At 42.0% G+C, this 16,943-nt stretch overlaps 1 protein-coding gene across 2 annotated transcripts in view; it reads right to left on the reverse strand.

The window, feature by feature from the left end:
• Nucleotides 1-16,943, reverse strand: part of LOC108939622 (adenosine kinase-like) — a 127,341-nt gene that overhangs the window by 102,487 nt on the left and 7,911 nt on the right. For both annotated transcript variants that reach the window (XM_018761074.2, XM_018761073.2), the window contains exon 4: nt 2,498-2,576. In XM_018761074.2, the coding sequence (XP_018616590.1) occupies nt 2,498-2,576 (79 nt within the window). The remainder of the gene's footprint in view (nt 1-2,497; nt 2,577-16,943) is intronic.

Consider the following 16,943-nt stretch of genomic DNA (forward strand, 5'->3'; position numbering starts at 1 on the left):
TCTTTGCAGATTTTCTACCAATTTTTCAGAGATGTAAGACATTTGTACTTTGCTTTTCCTTCTCTTCTCTCCAGTTTCTCCCATACGAATATTACCCCGGTGTACTCACAAACCTCACTGCTACTTTCAGGAGAAGAAAACGCCACTAGCAGGGCACACTTAAGAGATGTGCGTTATCGTGGAAGTCAATTTCAATTTGCACCCATGATTTCAGAGGTAAAAATCTGATGTTTACTGTGCACGCCTCTTGAATTATTCTTCGGCTGAAATCAAATTCACTGTCAGAAACGCCCTTTCCTTTTATTGGTCTCTGCCTTAATCTTTCCATCCTTCTGAGGCTCCCCTTAATACCTTGAAGTCATGAATGTTGTTTAACAACCAGACTTTTTCATCAAAAACAAAGGTGGAGAGGAGGGTCAATCAATGCCAGAAACATGAAAGGAAGAACCCTGGCTTGGTAAGGTACAGTATCCCTCCCCTGGTGGGAAGTGATCCACCCATCAGTCAAGAGGGATATGTGCTTCTGAAGTAAACCATGGGCATCAATCCTCAAATGGAAATCCCTCACAGTGCTGTTTTGTCTAAACTGCCCATCATGTCAATATGGCAATCTTTAATTTACAAATTTTGCCATCCAATTGCTCTCATTTGACTCTACAAACTCATAAGAAACTGAACCACTACGATGCATTAAGGGTTTCTTTAGCGCTGAATGACCTCTCATTCCGCATCAGAATGCTCCTCCAGATGTTGATGATTCTGCACTTGATGGGATTTTTTTTTTTGTTTGTCACTTCATGCACAGTTACACTTGACAGCAACTCCTGGAAAAACTGCATTTCAGCAGATGAGAAAACAGTACTCCAGAGTATACCGAGCCTTTACATGAAACCCAGTCGTGTTTACATCCCCTCCCATATACACAGACACAGACCTTTAACAACTCAACCAATCACTGATCAATGAGGGAAATCAGTGAATTCAAACAAGTACCTGTGACCTGCTCCAGCAACAGTGATCAGCATGGCCTGTGTGCAAGTGAGCATCTCATTATCATTCATTGTCTTTGATGAGTATTCTCAGCGTAGTCCTTATCGCATTTCACACATTCAACTGCCACAGCACACCGAGTTAGTTTCTTCTGGCTCCCCGATGGTACGGTGTTAAAAAAATGTCAATGTGTGCATAATACATTTTCTACAGTGTGATCGCTTTAACAGTAGAACTAAAAAAGTAATGCTGTAAAGTCACTACAGCAGAAAACACTAAGAACCTGTGAAGTTCTCTCACCTTTATGCTGCTGTACTCATGGCACCTTTCTCTATTTACTATGTTCTGCATTACTGTATACGTATTGTGCACTCAGTCAGAGGCGCATCTGCATTTCCAGTCCTTAAGTACAGTGGGACGAGCGCACCCTTTGTGAGCGCCAGTTGTGAAGTGAAACACGAGCACTTCCTCCCTGCAGAGAACAGCAGATGCCTTACTGCGCCTTGAATTTCACCAGGGAGTTAAAATAAGTTTGAAAGCATTTTCCTCAATGTCTGTTTAAAGAAAAAATTGGAAATCCCTTTTTAAAGCCTTTGCTTTTGCAAAAAACCCCAAAATTCTGAATTCAGAGCTAAAACCAACTAACAATGTGAAAATGCATACAGACAAAATCATGGCTTTATGATTTCTGGTGTATAATCACCTCAGAAATATCATGGAGAACATGTTCCACAAACTGTTGATACATAGATCAGATGATGCAATTTATTTGTGTAGCAGACGCCCTTACCACACCGACTTAACGTAGCTTGCACCTGTACCCATTTATAAAGCTGAACAAATTACAGATGTAAATGTTCCAAGTTTTAAAAAGTGAGGAATAAAGTCTTTATGGGAACTGGGGAATTTACAGTATTTTTATGCCTGCGGTCTCCAAAATTGAAAAGTACGCCCTGCGAGTGTACCTGTCTTTGAGAGCTGCGTGTGGTTTAAATAAATAAATGGATGAATGGATGCTGAATTGCTCGGGAGCCTGCCGCCCTGTAAACCCGCTAACATACACACACTGCCAGGAGCACGTCAGTTGGGCCAGCGCATAGCCGACTTTCAAGAAGAATGCTTTCGCAGGACTGCCTCTCCTGGCCACTCAGAACGTCAGCAGCACACGTCAGATTCACGGAGGAGAGAAGAGAGTGTCACAGAGGATTACAAGTTATGAAAATATAACCCTCACACACACACACACACACACACACACACACACACACTTGCTTGAGGTTTTTCCACAGAGGGACGCCAGTTTAATAAAAGCAATGAACAACTTATCTGCTAAAGTATGAAAGATGAAATCTGGGTCAAGCCCAGACACACTCTTACACATACAGAGATAATTTAGCGAGCCCTATAAACCTACTCTTTGGCCTATTCGATGATGCTAAAGCTAAACAAAAGGAGAAACTCTAGAGGGGAATCAAATGTGGGTGCAAGAGAAAAAAGGAAGGCTAACCTGGGCAATTTTGACTGAGTTTTGGGTGGATCCACCGGCATGATATTCTACCGTGCTCTTCTTGACTAGTTCTTCAAATCTGGAAAGAAAGAAAAAAAACCCAAGTATCAGTAAAATATCTCAAACAAGGGGATAGACAGTAAAGTCACACGCAACTTGTAAAGCCTGCAAACAGGAAGTCGAGGTCAGAGGTGTAGCACGCCGCAAACGAGGACAGAGTGTCGAGAGTTAAGCCGGATACAGAGTTCACGCTACTGTAAAATGGTGCACAGTGGGTTTCCTGCTCTCCGCTGCTGCTCCTGTCCTTTCACATGACTTTGTATTATAAACCTGCGTGCGCCAATAACTTTAACATCATGCTAATTAATGTCAGCGCAGGTTAATTTCTTGAAGAGCCTCAGCTGAGCGCACACAAAAGCAGCATGCAGACATAAAACGGGCATAGAGCATTAAACCCAAAGCGAAAAACTGTCCTGGTTAAAACGCACAAGCTTAAAGTTCACATCCCAAAAGAGTAACCACAAAGAGACAATGTTTATTGCAGACACTAGTGACCCCTCACCTCAAGCATTTTTAAGGCTTTCATCCAGCCTTATTTTTAAGGCTATACAATAACCCCGTTGACCTTCAGCTGGCTCTCATTCAGTTCCTGTCACTTCTAACCCCACTCCTTCTTATGCAATCTTCATAAAAAAAAGATTGAAATAAAGTAACAAAAAATAAAAATTGATAAAATAGCATGTTCAATTTAAAGCATGCTTACTTTAAATTGGCCTTCTTTGTAAAACACTTTTTAATTAGAAACTACGTATATTTTGGCCTAAACAGGTAGGAGAAAAGGGCAACCTTACAGACTACAGCTCCAATGATGGATAGAGGGAAACGTAATAACTTAAGCGATGCAGCCTGACCACCAAAGGCGTGTACAGGAATACATTTTTACAAGCCAATAAAAAGGTTGATGTCAACCTTCACTTAAAACAAACCTCAGCAAAAGTTTTTTTTTGTTTTTTTTTTTTACTATTTTTAGAAAGCAATTTGTGAGGTCATAGTAATTTAGCGTGTAGCACGTGGTTTTGGAAAATAAATTAGATGGGCTTTATGAGGAGCCGTCGCATTCGACCGCAGGGCAGTGGATCACTGTCGGAATGAAACCCTCAGGTGTCCTGCAGAGTCCCTTCCCTGGCAGATGGGGCGCAGAGGTGGGGTTGTACTGGTGGTCCAAAGAGTGTGGGAACGTTGAGCTGATTTCCGCCACAGCAAATAATACTTACCCAAAATTTTACCACAGCACCGTGGTCTGAGCTTCAGCAAAGCTGCACACAAACTCAGTGTCTGCTTTGTCTGCTTCTATCTCACTCTTCCTCCATCTCTCATTCTCAGTAACACGTCAACACACCATCCTCTGTTAACAACCCCTCTATTGAACAACTCAGACTGCTGCCACGCAGCCAGAAATCATAACTCTAAGTGGAACAGAGTCATTAGTCAAGTGTGGGCTGGCCCTGGTAGACTCCCAGCCTGACCTCTGGGACCCAGACACGGGCGGGCTGACACTGAGTGAGGACTAGTGGCAGAAATGGCAAGCACACAATTAGCCAAAATAAAATCTAAATGTTTACAATTTCCAGATGTAGTACTTGAAAACTTTAAGATGGTACTTAACCTGCAGTCAGATTATGAGTGAAGTGCAAAAAGAGAGTTAACACATAAAGTCACTTAATGGTATGTAAGGCTTTCCGTATAAAAGTATAACAAAAAATGGAATTCCACTAAATCTGAAATATATCCCTCATAAAATGTCTCGGTAATATTCTTTAAGCATGCCGTTTTGTGAAAAGATGTCTTGTAAAGTTGAATGTTCTACTCACGAAGACCAGGTTAAACACCTGAGCAGGAAACAGACAAAGGGAACAAAAAAATGATCAGTAAAAGTGTACTATGCACAATTCTCATGGATATACTGTGCGGTGAATGTTACTGGAATTTAAATGTCAGTTTGATAAAAGCAGAAAGAACATTTCTCAACATGTGTTTGCAGTTAAGTCATCTGTATTAAATCAAGATGGAAAAAAGAAAGTCATTTAAATCAAACATCATTTCTTCCTGGGCAACGCGCTACAGTCTGCCCACACGACATGAAATAGCTTTTGCTAAACTCTGGGCTCGTGTGCAGGACACTGCTGTGCTTTCTAACAGTTTAAAAACTGCCATAAATATGTTACTCCGTGTTTACATACGAGGAAACGTTAGCTCCAAGAAGAACACGTTTCGAGACAGATCTGGTTCCGAAAGGAGTCTGGTACTGGTACTTTATTAGATCCAGAATATTTCCCCCCAAACCACTGTTTCTTCAAACAAGATGGAAAACTGGCTAAAAAAGAGAAAAAAAATGAACGCAGCATTTTGGGCAACTGTCACGTAATGAGTGATGAAACGTCATGGACATCTGAGAAACTGAAAAAAGTAAACGCTAAAACTAAGCCTAAACAAATGCAAAACAAAAGAAGTTGCTACAGACAAAAGTAAAGTTAAAGGAAATGCTAATTCAAGAGCTAATGCTAATGCTTTGCAAAGGCACAAAATACACTCACCAGCCACTTTATTAGGTAGACCTTGCTAGTACCGGGTTGGAGTCCCTTTTGCCTTCAGAACTGCCTTAATGCTTCGTGGCATAGATTCAACAGGGTGCTGGAAACATTCCTCAGAGATTTTGGTCCATATTGACATGATAGCATCATGCAGTTGCTGCAAATTTGTCAGCTGCACATCCATGATGCGAATCTCCCGTTCCACCACATCCCAAAGGTGCTCTATTGGATTGAGATCTGGTGACTGTGGAGGCCATTTGAGTATAGTGAACTCATTGTAATGTTCGAAAAACCAGTTTGAGATGATTTGAGCTTTGTGACATGGCACATTATCCTGCTGCAAGTAGCCATCAGAAGATGGGTACACTGTGGTCATAAAGGGATGGACATGGTCAGCAACAATATTCAGGTAGGCTGTGGCGTTTAAACGATGCTCAACTGGTACTAAGGGGCCCAAAGCGTGCCACAAAAATACCCCCCACACCATTACACCACCACCACAAGCCTGAACCGTTGATACAAGGCAGTATGGATCCATGCTTTCATGTTGTTTACGCCAAATTCTGACCCTACCATCTGAATGTCACAGCAGAAATCAAGACTCATGAGACCAGGCAATGTTTTTCCAATCTTCTCTTGTCCAATTTTGGTGAGCCCGTACGAATTGTAGCCTCAGTTTCCTGTTCTTAGCTGACAGGAGTAGCACCCGGTGTGGTCTTCTGCTGCTGTAGCCCATCTGCTTCAAGGTTTGACGTGTTGTGCGTTCAGAGATGCTCTTCTGCATACCTTGGTTGTAACGAGTGGTTATTTGAGTTACTGCTGCTTTTCTATCAGCTCGAACCAGTCTGGCCATTCTCCTCTGACCTCTGGCATCAACAAGCCACTTTCGCCCACAAAACTGCCACTCACTGGATATTTTCTCTTTTTCTGACCATTCTCTGTAAACCCTAGAGATGGTTGTGCGTGAAAAATCCCAGCAGATCAGAAGTTTCTGAAATACTCAGACCAGCCCGTCTGACACCGACAACCATTCCATGTTCAAAGTCAATTAAATCACCTTTCTTCCCCATTCTGATGCTCAGTTTGAACTTCAGCAGATTGTCTTGACCATGTCTACATGCCTAAATGCAGTGAGATGCTACCATGTGATTGACTGATTAGATATTTGCGTTAACGAGCAGTTGAACAGGTCTACCTAATAAAGCGGCCGGTGAGTGTACACAGTACGTACGCAGGCCTACATGACACAGGGGAAAAAAATTAGAAAACAAACATCCATAATGATGGTATTTCTTTGCATTTCAGTCCATTTAATTTGCTGCAGTGAGAAAATTCAGATGCTAAATTATTTCTGCTAGTGCATTTGTTATGTGACATACCCTCGGGGTACAGTGTGCTGAGCTTTGTTTATCACTATCATCTGAATAATTATGTCAGCATTACACTTATCAGGGCATGAGGCACAATGATGGATTTGTGCTACCGATCCCTGGATCTGGCAACAACTGCCAAGAACCTGAATAATGCGCAGCCGTTTTCAAGACAAGAAGAGGTCTCTCCGCAGACGTGCGGCAATAAGGGTCCCCATAGCACAGCGGACCAACCTCAGCGCAGGACACCTAACGGACGGACGCCTTGCTGCTCCACTTGACTTACTGCAAATTGAGATCCTGTGATAAGACCTTTCCAATGGGAATAAAAGTACACCGACAGAGAAACCCTCCAGTGTTTATTATAGACAACCAAGCATAAATAATAGTTGTCCTCTTTCTGCATTTATGAGCTTGGTTATTTTGTGTGTTTATTGGCTGATGATTGGACTCTGTAAAATCAATTTGGCTAGAGAGACAGTCACCTGAAGGCAAGTAATCCAGGGAACATTTTCATCATTCTCACCACCAGCAGTCGACAAACATAAGCCGAGTTCTGCCAAACCCTGTACTTTACTTTGCCGATAACACACACCCTCCATTGCTGACCAAGAGCAGATAGCGTAGCTTTGCAAACAGAAGGTTGTAGATTTAAATCCCATGCCTGCTGTGGTACTCATGATCAAGGCACTTGCAACGAACTGGCACAGTAAGGACACTCTGCAGTACAGTCATTGTAAAGTTGGGTATTAAGCACTGTACATAGTCTTGGGCAAAGGAATCTACTAAACAAACATGATTTTTAGATTCTTAGACAAGAGGCTATAATAAGCTGGTGTTAAAATAACCAAATACAAATGTGCTTCAGTCAGGTTAGCAAGTGAAGGAGATGTGTTTAGTGTAGAAAGTACCAATATAGTGCCACCAATCCTGCCAGTTCAGTACTTCAGTTTGGAGCAGAAGCGGAATCAGCCGTGGATTTGAGGTGGCCCATTTCTCCATGACTCACCAACAGACACTCAACCAAGCATTCTAACGTTAAATGCCACAGGCTAAGAATAATCTGCACTCGTCTGAGTAATGTTTCCATCAGTGTTTCCCCTTTTCTTATCAAGTGTTATTCTAAATGGCAGAAAGTCAAGGAGATGTAAATCCTGACTCAAAATGCATTGCCGATAAACTTCCCAACCAGATCAAATCTCATGTTTACGCTAATTCTTGTGTTTCTAACAACCATTAAATAAGGGAATTTGCCTTCATTTATAAGAGCAAATGTACATGTACATCCATCTATATTTAATTGGCCTGGAAAGTCATTATTTTTTATTTTATTGCTTGCCCAGATGGATATGTCATTGGAACAGTTGTGAATATGTTGCTCAAGGGTACTACAGCAGGGCTCCTCCTGAGACTTCAGTTTGCAAACCTTAGATTACAAGTGTGCTAAACCAAAAATTCAAAATGACAGTAATCGCAGAAATATCAAAATGCCCTCATCACATTGTTTGGACTGCAAGTCAACATAAAGCTATGAAAAATGTTTGAAGGTTGCTTGTTTTGACTAAGTGATAATTTATGTAAATATTTACAGCGTGAAGATACAAGAATGCATGCTTTTTTTTTTTTTTTTTTTTTTTTAAATCCCAACTGCTGCAGCATGATGTTTCTGTAAAACAAACAAAATATAGACAAGGGTCCATACATGACTGAAATAAGTTCCATACATGTCTTTGACAGACTGACGTTCATATATCAAATCTGGCACATTTGCTGCGTGTTTCATGATGCCATTACAGTGTTTAGAAACAAAAATGTATTTGAACTCATTTACATCTAATTGAGCATTTATGCACCGCAATGGAAAATGCACTCACGTCATGAAACAGAAATGAACTCCGCTTCATACTGTAGAAGGCTGACTTTGATCAACAGCGAGGTAAGAGCACCAGTACCACCTTTGTACGAATGGTACAATAAAAGTTCAAGTGGAGCCACCTCCTCCATGCAGACGAACAAAGAATGGACATGATAATACAGATGAACACTGAATGAATACTAATGCACATGTAACGGCTCGTTTTCGCCAACGCAGACAACAGGAATGCGTGTGTGTGACAAAGAGGGCCAAGACATCTACAAAAGCCATCGGGATTCCTGAAGATTTTTGCTCTTCCTCTGAGAGGAACTATTTGCTACACCTACCAACAGACAGCGGGGGATTCTCTGCTCTCTGAGGCCTTACAAATAAATCCCACACAGCAGAAGTAGCTGTTCTGCCACTGCTCTGCACCGGGAGGGAGGGATTTCTTTAACCATTTAAGGAGCACAAGCCAGATTCAAGTCGGTCAAACGAAACTCCCATAATCCTTAAACACAGTAACAAGTTACACAGAGTCACATTTAGAGGGATTTTTTGCATAATTGTCTGGAATATGTATGGGAAGGTGTGAAATTTTGCATCAGTGCAACGCAGTGGTAAGAGCAGCCCCTCTGCCATGCTATCCGGGGGGGGGATCTGAAATCTGACATTACAAGTTAATAGCAGCACCTTTCCCGTAGCACAGAAAACAAACGCAATTTTAAATGTGTTCAAACATTTACAGAAATCTGCTGCTTGCTTTCTGCCTCTGCTTCAGCTGGGAGGGAAAGCGCTCAGATGTGCCTGTGCAGAGACGTGAAACAGGGATGATCAAGTTGAAATATTCCTGTTTACAGACTGTAAAACTGGCAGTTCCCAAATTCATTGCACATCACAGACTGGAGGACCGAGACATACCATCAGATGCCTGCATGCTGACAGCAATTATTTCAGCTACAGGTCTTCTATCATCATGCCACTGCAGAATAGATAGTCATTATATCACATCAAACAAGTATTTCCTTTTCAACTATTCTGTTTTGTTTTGTCTCTTGGTGTGAAACCCCTTTTTGGGATTTCTGTAGGACTGTCAAATGACTGTCTAAGGACTAGGCGCGCTGCTCGGTACCCACCCTTTCCAAGCGAGACCGCTACGCTCCCGCACCTCTAGCTGCATAGGGGTTCCAATTACAAGGTCCAAAATCTGAAGTCTGTATGTTCTCAGTTTTGGCTCTCGTCAGGTGGAATGTGCTCCCTGTCTCCCTCGGAACTAGTGAATCCCTTCCAGTGTTCAAGGAGAGTCTCAAAATACATCTTCTTCATATCCACTTGTCTCCTGCTCTCTCAACAGCTTCATACATTAGCACCACACCACCTGCAACAATCATCTTCGCATCTCCTATCAAACTCAGTTTTCCAGGCAGCTACTCGTGTAACATGCGTCTTCAAAAATACAATATAAGACAAACTGACTGTACTCCAGAAATCATGTGTCTCTATCTGAAGCTCTTTGCCTGTTGTGAAAGGGACTTTTGCCTGCCCTGAATTGTACGTGACTTTAGAGTTTGGTGTCTGGTTAATGGATAAATGCCAATTTGAAAAGGAGCACATTCATCTCAGTTATTTGTCACCATTTCCCTTTTAAATCAGCTCACCCCATTAAGGTTGGAAAAACACCCTTAGAAACACACCCATCAGATGATTTCACAGGAGGAATGAGTCTGGGTTAATCAATGCTCAGGCCGGATTCGTTTCCTCTAGACAGGCCAGTGAGAAGCCTTCTGAATCCTTTGGAGTGTACACAGAGGTAATTCGCCGCTAATGATCGCCACAGCACCCGCCCTCTCCTCCTTCACAGTCTAGTCATTTAATTACTTCACTCACGTTAAACAGCTTACAAATCACAGGGACGGCACGGAAACACGATCAAACAGCCTGCTCCTAATCAGGCCAGGGACCAGGAAACATTCATGACGCTGGGGTTCTCTCTGCGCTCCGCCAGAGAGTTGAGGGAGAGAATCAATTTTCACCAGCGCACGTGAAAAGGTCTCCAGGCCATCTGAGATACAGCATGAGAGAACAAGTATAGAGGGCCGCGTGGGATGGGGCGCAGCGCAGGACGGCAAAGAGTTAACGGGTAATCCTTCTTTGAAGAGAGTCATCTGGCAAGTGGTTCCCAAATGTCGTGGAATTATTAGGCTCTGATCAATGGGATCTCAGCGTCTTTGTGTCTCCAGTGAGCCTCGCTTAACAGGCCGGCTGAGCCGAGAGGTCTGGCGTGTAATAATTGCTTCCACAGTCTGAATGGAGCACAGAAAATCAGAGGCCAATAAACAACGAACTTCCGCTCCTGATCAAATTATACAGATGGACCCTTTGCACAGAAGGTACTGATTATGTGGTAAATAAAAAAAAAAAAAAAAAAAAAATGAATGTATGAACGAATGAATGAATGAATGAACAGAGGAATAAAAATATTGTGTCACTTAGAGGAACATGTCCCAGGAGAAGTCAGCATTATAAGAAAATGAGGAAGCCTTGTTTGCATTTTTCCTTCGTTTTAGGGCTACTCATCAAAATATTAGACAACCCTTTTTACTGGAGATGATGATCCTCTTATGACAAGTTTAAGTACAGCAAACAACCAGCATTCACCATCTATAAATTCTCATTTGAAAATGAATAAAACATGAAGACTATCCTTGACTCCAAACTAATTTGCAAATAAAGATGGAGAGGGCCAGAAAAAACCCTCAATCTGAAACAGTCAGAGGAGCATGGATTATTTCGAGATAATTTAAAATGGGTGTGGTGTGAATTTGTAAAAATATTTCACAAATTTCGATGGGGAAGTACATCTTTATATACATGATGCACACACCCAAAGGAAGTCCATCACACCACAAAAATGCACACACATGCAGGGAAGGGAGTACAATATTTTAAAAATACATTTTTACAGCACCTTTGAAGTAGCATCTCAAAGGCCGGTGATATCTGGCCCAGAAACATCCAGGCTGTCAAATTCCATGGGAATATTCACGGCTAATCTCTCTGTGTCTAACTGCCAGCCAAAATCTCCACCCGAACACCAGCGTTCTCAGCATCAGCGAAGTTCGAAGCACTTTAATCACACTCAGACGTCACACTGAGCTGTGCCTCCTCATGTCACTCCAAGGAAGCCCTCAGCTCAAGTGAAACGACAAAAACAAAGTTGCCGTTTCCCTACCTGTGCCTCCACAGTACACATTAGCATCTCCCCATGCTCTCCATGGGCTTCTCAAGAAGAGTCCAGAGGACCGTTAATCACTCTGCAAAGCAAGCTCACCTGGTGGCGAGACTGCTGATGAGACATGAGCCTAGACATGATCACAATGCCACCCGTTGGGTGAACTCGGCACGGTCTTAAAGGGGGAACAAGATTGGTCGAAGCTGCCTCACTCTCCCAGGTTTCCCTGTCCCTAAAACCTGGACTCCAAAGAGGGAGCATCTCTGGTCTCCAGAGGGGATGTGGGGCGAGGAAAAAAAATTGGGTAATTTATAATGTTCCATGTGAATAATTCAGCTCCATGTGGAGAGAGCCAGATGGCCTCATGTGAACTTTGAATACAGAGCAAATGTTTTTTTTCTTCCATCAGGAGTCCTTCGCAGGTACATGGAGGGAATTCAGACCCCAAAAATAATTCAGCTGTGTGGCTACACTCGACCTCACCCCCTCCAGTGTGTCTTCACAGGGAACGTCCATCTATCATCACAACTGCAAAAGTCCACAGTACGCACTCAGGAGGAGGAAATGTAGACAAAAACCCTGATGATAGCTCCATTAAATGCTTTAGGACTTCAATGGTCGTTCCAATTTGGTGACCCCAAAGTGCACCTGTCCTATTTATTCATTAAAGGACGATTTGTACAAAACAGCAGTGCAAAGACAGATAATTTACTTACATAAATGAAATATCTCTGGGACAAGGATAAGTCCATTACCCGTGTTCATTATACAGTGAACTGTGTGTGTTTTTTTTTTTTTTTTTTTTTTTTTTAAAAAGAAATCCTGACATTCATCACACTAAAAAGGAATAGGCCAGTTAACTCAACCAGCTTATTTACTGCCATCTGCTGGTCACAGAGACCTACAGAACAGATGAAATGCGGAACTTTGAAGGGCTCAATTGGGATTGCATCAGCCACCACCCAGCACACACTCTGCCCATGTGTTTTCTTCCCTGACATCTGCCTTCAACATCACAGCAACACATGTAGGTTTGCACACCTGAAAAGGCAGTTCATTACAATAAAGCATAATAAAACAAACATTTAAATGATACACTGTTAATATGGTGAAAGGAAAACAGACATCTTGGCATATGCCCATGTTGGCTGAGAGCACCGTAATTAGGAACAGCATGGTTTTCAAACCAGACAAAGCCGCATTCCTTCTCCTTTCACCATAAATTCCACTTTCAATCTATTATATTCACTGAGGTGGTGGAGAAATAAATCCCCATCAAAGAATGAGAACAAGGCAATCAATACATGCCAAAATTGCATTTTTTATTTTTCAGTTATGGGTAAAACAAACATTGTAAAGAATTTCAGTAAATCTACAGAACCTGTGCATCCAGTAAGATATACATTAAGTGAAAAAATGCAGACAGGTCTCTAGGGTGCCACTGATGCTAATGCAATGCAAGACTCCTGTGCGGCGCCAATAATATTGATAATCAAGTGACAGGTTGCAGCAAACCTCAGACAGCAGCATGGAGATCACCCAGAGGAGGGCACATCGAGAGGAAGCGGCAGCCAACAGGGGACACTAATGGGATGTACTAATGGGAGGCCTGTCAGCTGGACTGCAGACAGTTCACCCTACATGCATTCGCTGCGGCGCCGCTACCAAGATGGACTGTGTTTACAATGTTGGCATAGTGGTGATATCGACCCGAGTAGGTTCGCAGCACCATGCCGGGGGAAGGGGGATTAAGGACGGAGGGACGGACCTCGGTGCCTTTCCGGATGACTCGGTCGTCCTCGTGTTCAGAGCAGGGGTCACTTTGAAAGCGCTGAACCGCATGACACTAAGGCCACAGCACACAGCTACCTGCTCTCTGTGGGACCTTCCAGAACTCCCATGCGGAATGGGACATTGAAAGGCGCAGCACCAGCAGCCATTCTCCGTGATGAGCATGATACTTCACCCGAATGCAACCATCTCCACTTATGGGGGATAATGGCAGGATAGATACGTCTCAATCTCCCGAGAACACACTGACTCAGCCTTTTCCCCAACAAAGCTCCACATTTTGAATGCTAATAGCAGAGTAATAAACTGCCAGTGAATTATTCATGCGGCAAGTTAAGCAGCATAACAAAGGAATTTACTGGCATTCTGTACCTTTAACAGGCGACTTGCAGTACATCTCTCCTAATGAGTCGAGAAGATATACTTATGCCTTTCAAAGGTTAAGTCATAAATTTTACAGAGGAAGACATTAAACACATGGTCTGTTTGACAGTACACAGGTCAAAAACTGCTGACTTAGTGTTACTAAAGTTGTGTTTGCAAAACTGCATTTGCCTACAAAGTTAAAACATCTGCAAATTACATTTTAATGATGCCATCTAGACCAAGGTAACTGTGTTTCTCAAACTCTGGCGCATTAAAAAAAAAAAATTCAAATGTCTAACAGGAGCCAACCGCTAAGCAGGATACCGTTCACCACACTGAATAAAAATATCATAGGGAATGCAGGCAGAAGGCCTGAGAACTAAAATGCCCCACTACAACAAATCGGGGCTTAGTATTCTCTATCAAAACCCATACTAACATGTCAGGTGTCTAAATAGTTATTACACTGTCAGGATTACTTCAATAAGTAACAATGACCTACATGTCATCTGAAATTGTGTGTATTGTAATATGGATAATAAGACAGAAAAGTAAACTAGAAAAAACTGGGAGAGATCTGTGAATGTTTGCTGCCATCTGCAGGACATTCAACACCACCAACTGCAACAGCAGAAAAAACGGAAATATTACACGTTAACATTAAGTTGTATGCATATAAACGTTGAAAACTCATTTTATACAGTGCTCTTGACTATATACTCATTCCAAAAAATGGTATTTTTATTGTACTCCCCCTAAAAATGCTACTAATTGAAGAAATAGCATAGCGTCTGGATACTTCTCATTGAAAGATGATCTTTCTGCTACAGTACGTACACTACAATAACCTAAAGCAATGCTGCATACTGAAAACTTCAAAACTGTTACACATTAGTACAAGTGAGGACTGTCAATCCAATCTGAACTAATACAAATTTATCACAGGACCCGAGCAATAAAGAAGTTACAAACTACAATGGAAGACACCAAGTACCAATACCATGTTCAAAGTTGTTTTTAAACTGATACAAGCAGGGGATTATCGCTGTTAAGAATTCACATTTGGGGAAAAAAAAATATTTAGCAGAGAGGAGAATATTCTTGCCTCCACAATGTAAAAATCAATGTAGTGCAAAGTTGTTAAAGTATTTTAAAAATAAAAATGGCAGGAAAAAAAAAAAAAAAAAGACCGTGTGGTAGGAAAGTACAACATCAACTTTTTCTCTCAGTTACAGAAGCCTTTACTGCAATACATGCGCACGGGTGAGCCTCCTGGGAGGGTCACACCGAGGGCAGGCAGAATACAGATACTTATACACCACAGGGTAGGGTTAATAACGGCCGTTACTTCAGTCTTTATGACTTCTATTATAGAGTGTAACGACTTCTTCCTTTGTGTGTTCCTCCTGTCGGGGTTAGGTTTCCTTCACACAGTGTTGCTATCTTGTCTTTACACAGCAACAGACCAGGTGCGGTTAATGTGTCCTTGCAGACGCAGCCTTGCCACTCACACCACACATTTCTGCAGCAATCGCAAACCCTAATTCATAGTTCAAAGGTGAAAGGTCCTTACAAAAAGTAAAGGAACAATAGACACAATTTTCTCTCACAACCGGAACTGTGTTAAGGGTTACCTAAATGCTGAGTCAACAAAGACACAAAGTTTCAGAAATATGGTACAGTGGCACAGCAAGTAGTGCTGCTATCTCACAGCACCTGGGTGGTGCGAGACGACATGAGTTCGATCCCTGCTCAGTCTGTGTGGAGTTTGTCTGTTCTCCCAATGTCTGTGTGGGTTTCCTCCAGGTGCTCTGGTTTCCTTCCACAGCCCAAAGATATACTGTTCAGGTTCATCCACTGATGTATAGTGGAATGACCCATTGTAAGAAGTGTATCTAGGAGCGTAAGTCACCTTGGTGAATAAGGTGTGTGGGCTGATAACACTACATAGAGTTCATTGGAAGTCATTCGGAGAAAAGCATTTCACTGAGCAACCACTGACTCTTGGACCCCCAGAGATTCTTTTTCTCCCTCAACTTTCAATTGGGAGTTTTTGTTCCTTTCCTCCATGGCCAGTAGGCATACTTATAGCTCTATAAAAGTACTGGATAATAGTAGTCATTAGTCAGCTGTCTTCTTTGTTTCTTATATGATCTATTTGGTTTTTTTTTTTTTTTGCCTCATGCCTATTTTAAATCTATAAAATAAATTGAACTGAAATAAATGACAAATTATCAAGGTATATTTTGCTTGTGTGTTTACAATTAAGATACTCAATAATCCTGACATTTTTCAGCATTTCATCTGAAGTTATCAAGATCAATAAGTCAACCCCTCACTGTGCATATGAAACTAATTAATTCCAGAAAATGTGTCCACAGGGCAAAGTTTTCACTCTGGGGTGAGAGGTACAAACTCCTCCAGTCAGGGTGAATCAATCTCTTCATATAGAGGGAAGGATGCTTTCTCATTGGTAGAGCCCGGTCCAGCATTTAGCAGCTGAAACTATTGTGGTTTTTGCAGAGGGCACACTGTTCAGTTTATCTTAATGACACATCGGAATATTTGTTCAATGTAGACAAACAGAGAAAAAAAAAAAAAAAAAAAACAGGTGAACTGTGTGAGACTAATGCAGACAAAAACTGTGCATTCACTCGTTAATATTGACACCTTCTGCAGGTTCCCACAGCAAGCTACCTGACTACAGTCTCACTGCCTGGCTCATGTGGCTCCATAAGGTTTACAGTTTTACCATTAAATTTATTCAAATAAACAACAATCGTATCACAGACAGGAGGAGAAAAATCTGCACTTCCTGTCCACATCGGAACCATGGATTCACCTTCTTAGGAACAGCCCACGACCCACTAATTATGCCATATCCAACATATATTCCCAAATACAGCACTCCAAAAAGAAATCAGTTAACAAATCAAACATCCTCAACTATGAACAATAAACTGGAGCTCCTGCAGGACAAACATATAAAACCAGACCACATCTCAGAGCTAATTTAATTACTGCAGTTCATTAACAGTTTGCACCCAAGGCAGATGGTTCAATCACCGCTCATTTACAGCACTCATTAGGAATTCATGGTCATTAAAGAACTGACAAAAAGTTTTCACCTCCTGTGTCAGATTTTGACAAATATGCCAAAGAGCAGACACTGTGTGCTCCAGTAGCCGCCTTGTAGCATGAAGGTCCCAGGTTTGACCGCACTCCTGCTGTTGTGCTGTAG

The sequence above is a fragment of the Scleropages formosus genome, chromosome 24 (assembly GCF_900964775.1).
Source record: "Scleropages formosus chromosome 24, fSclFor1.1, whole genome shotgun sequence".
Lineage (NCBI taxonomy): Eukaryota > Metazoa > Chordata > Actinopteri > Osteoglossiformes > Osteoglossidae > Scleropages > Scleropages formosus.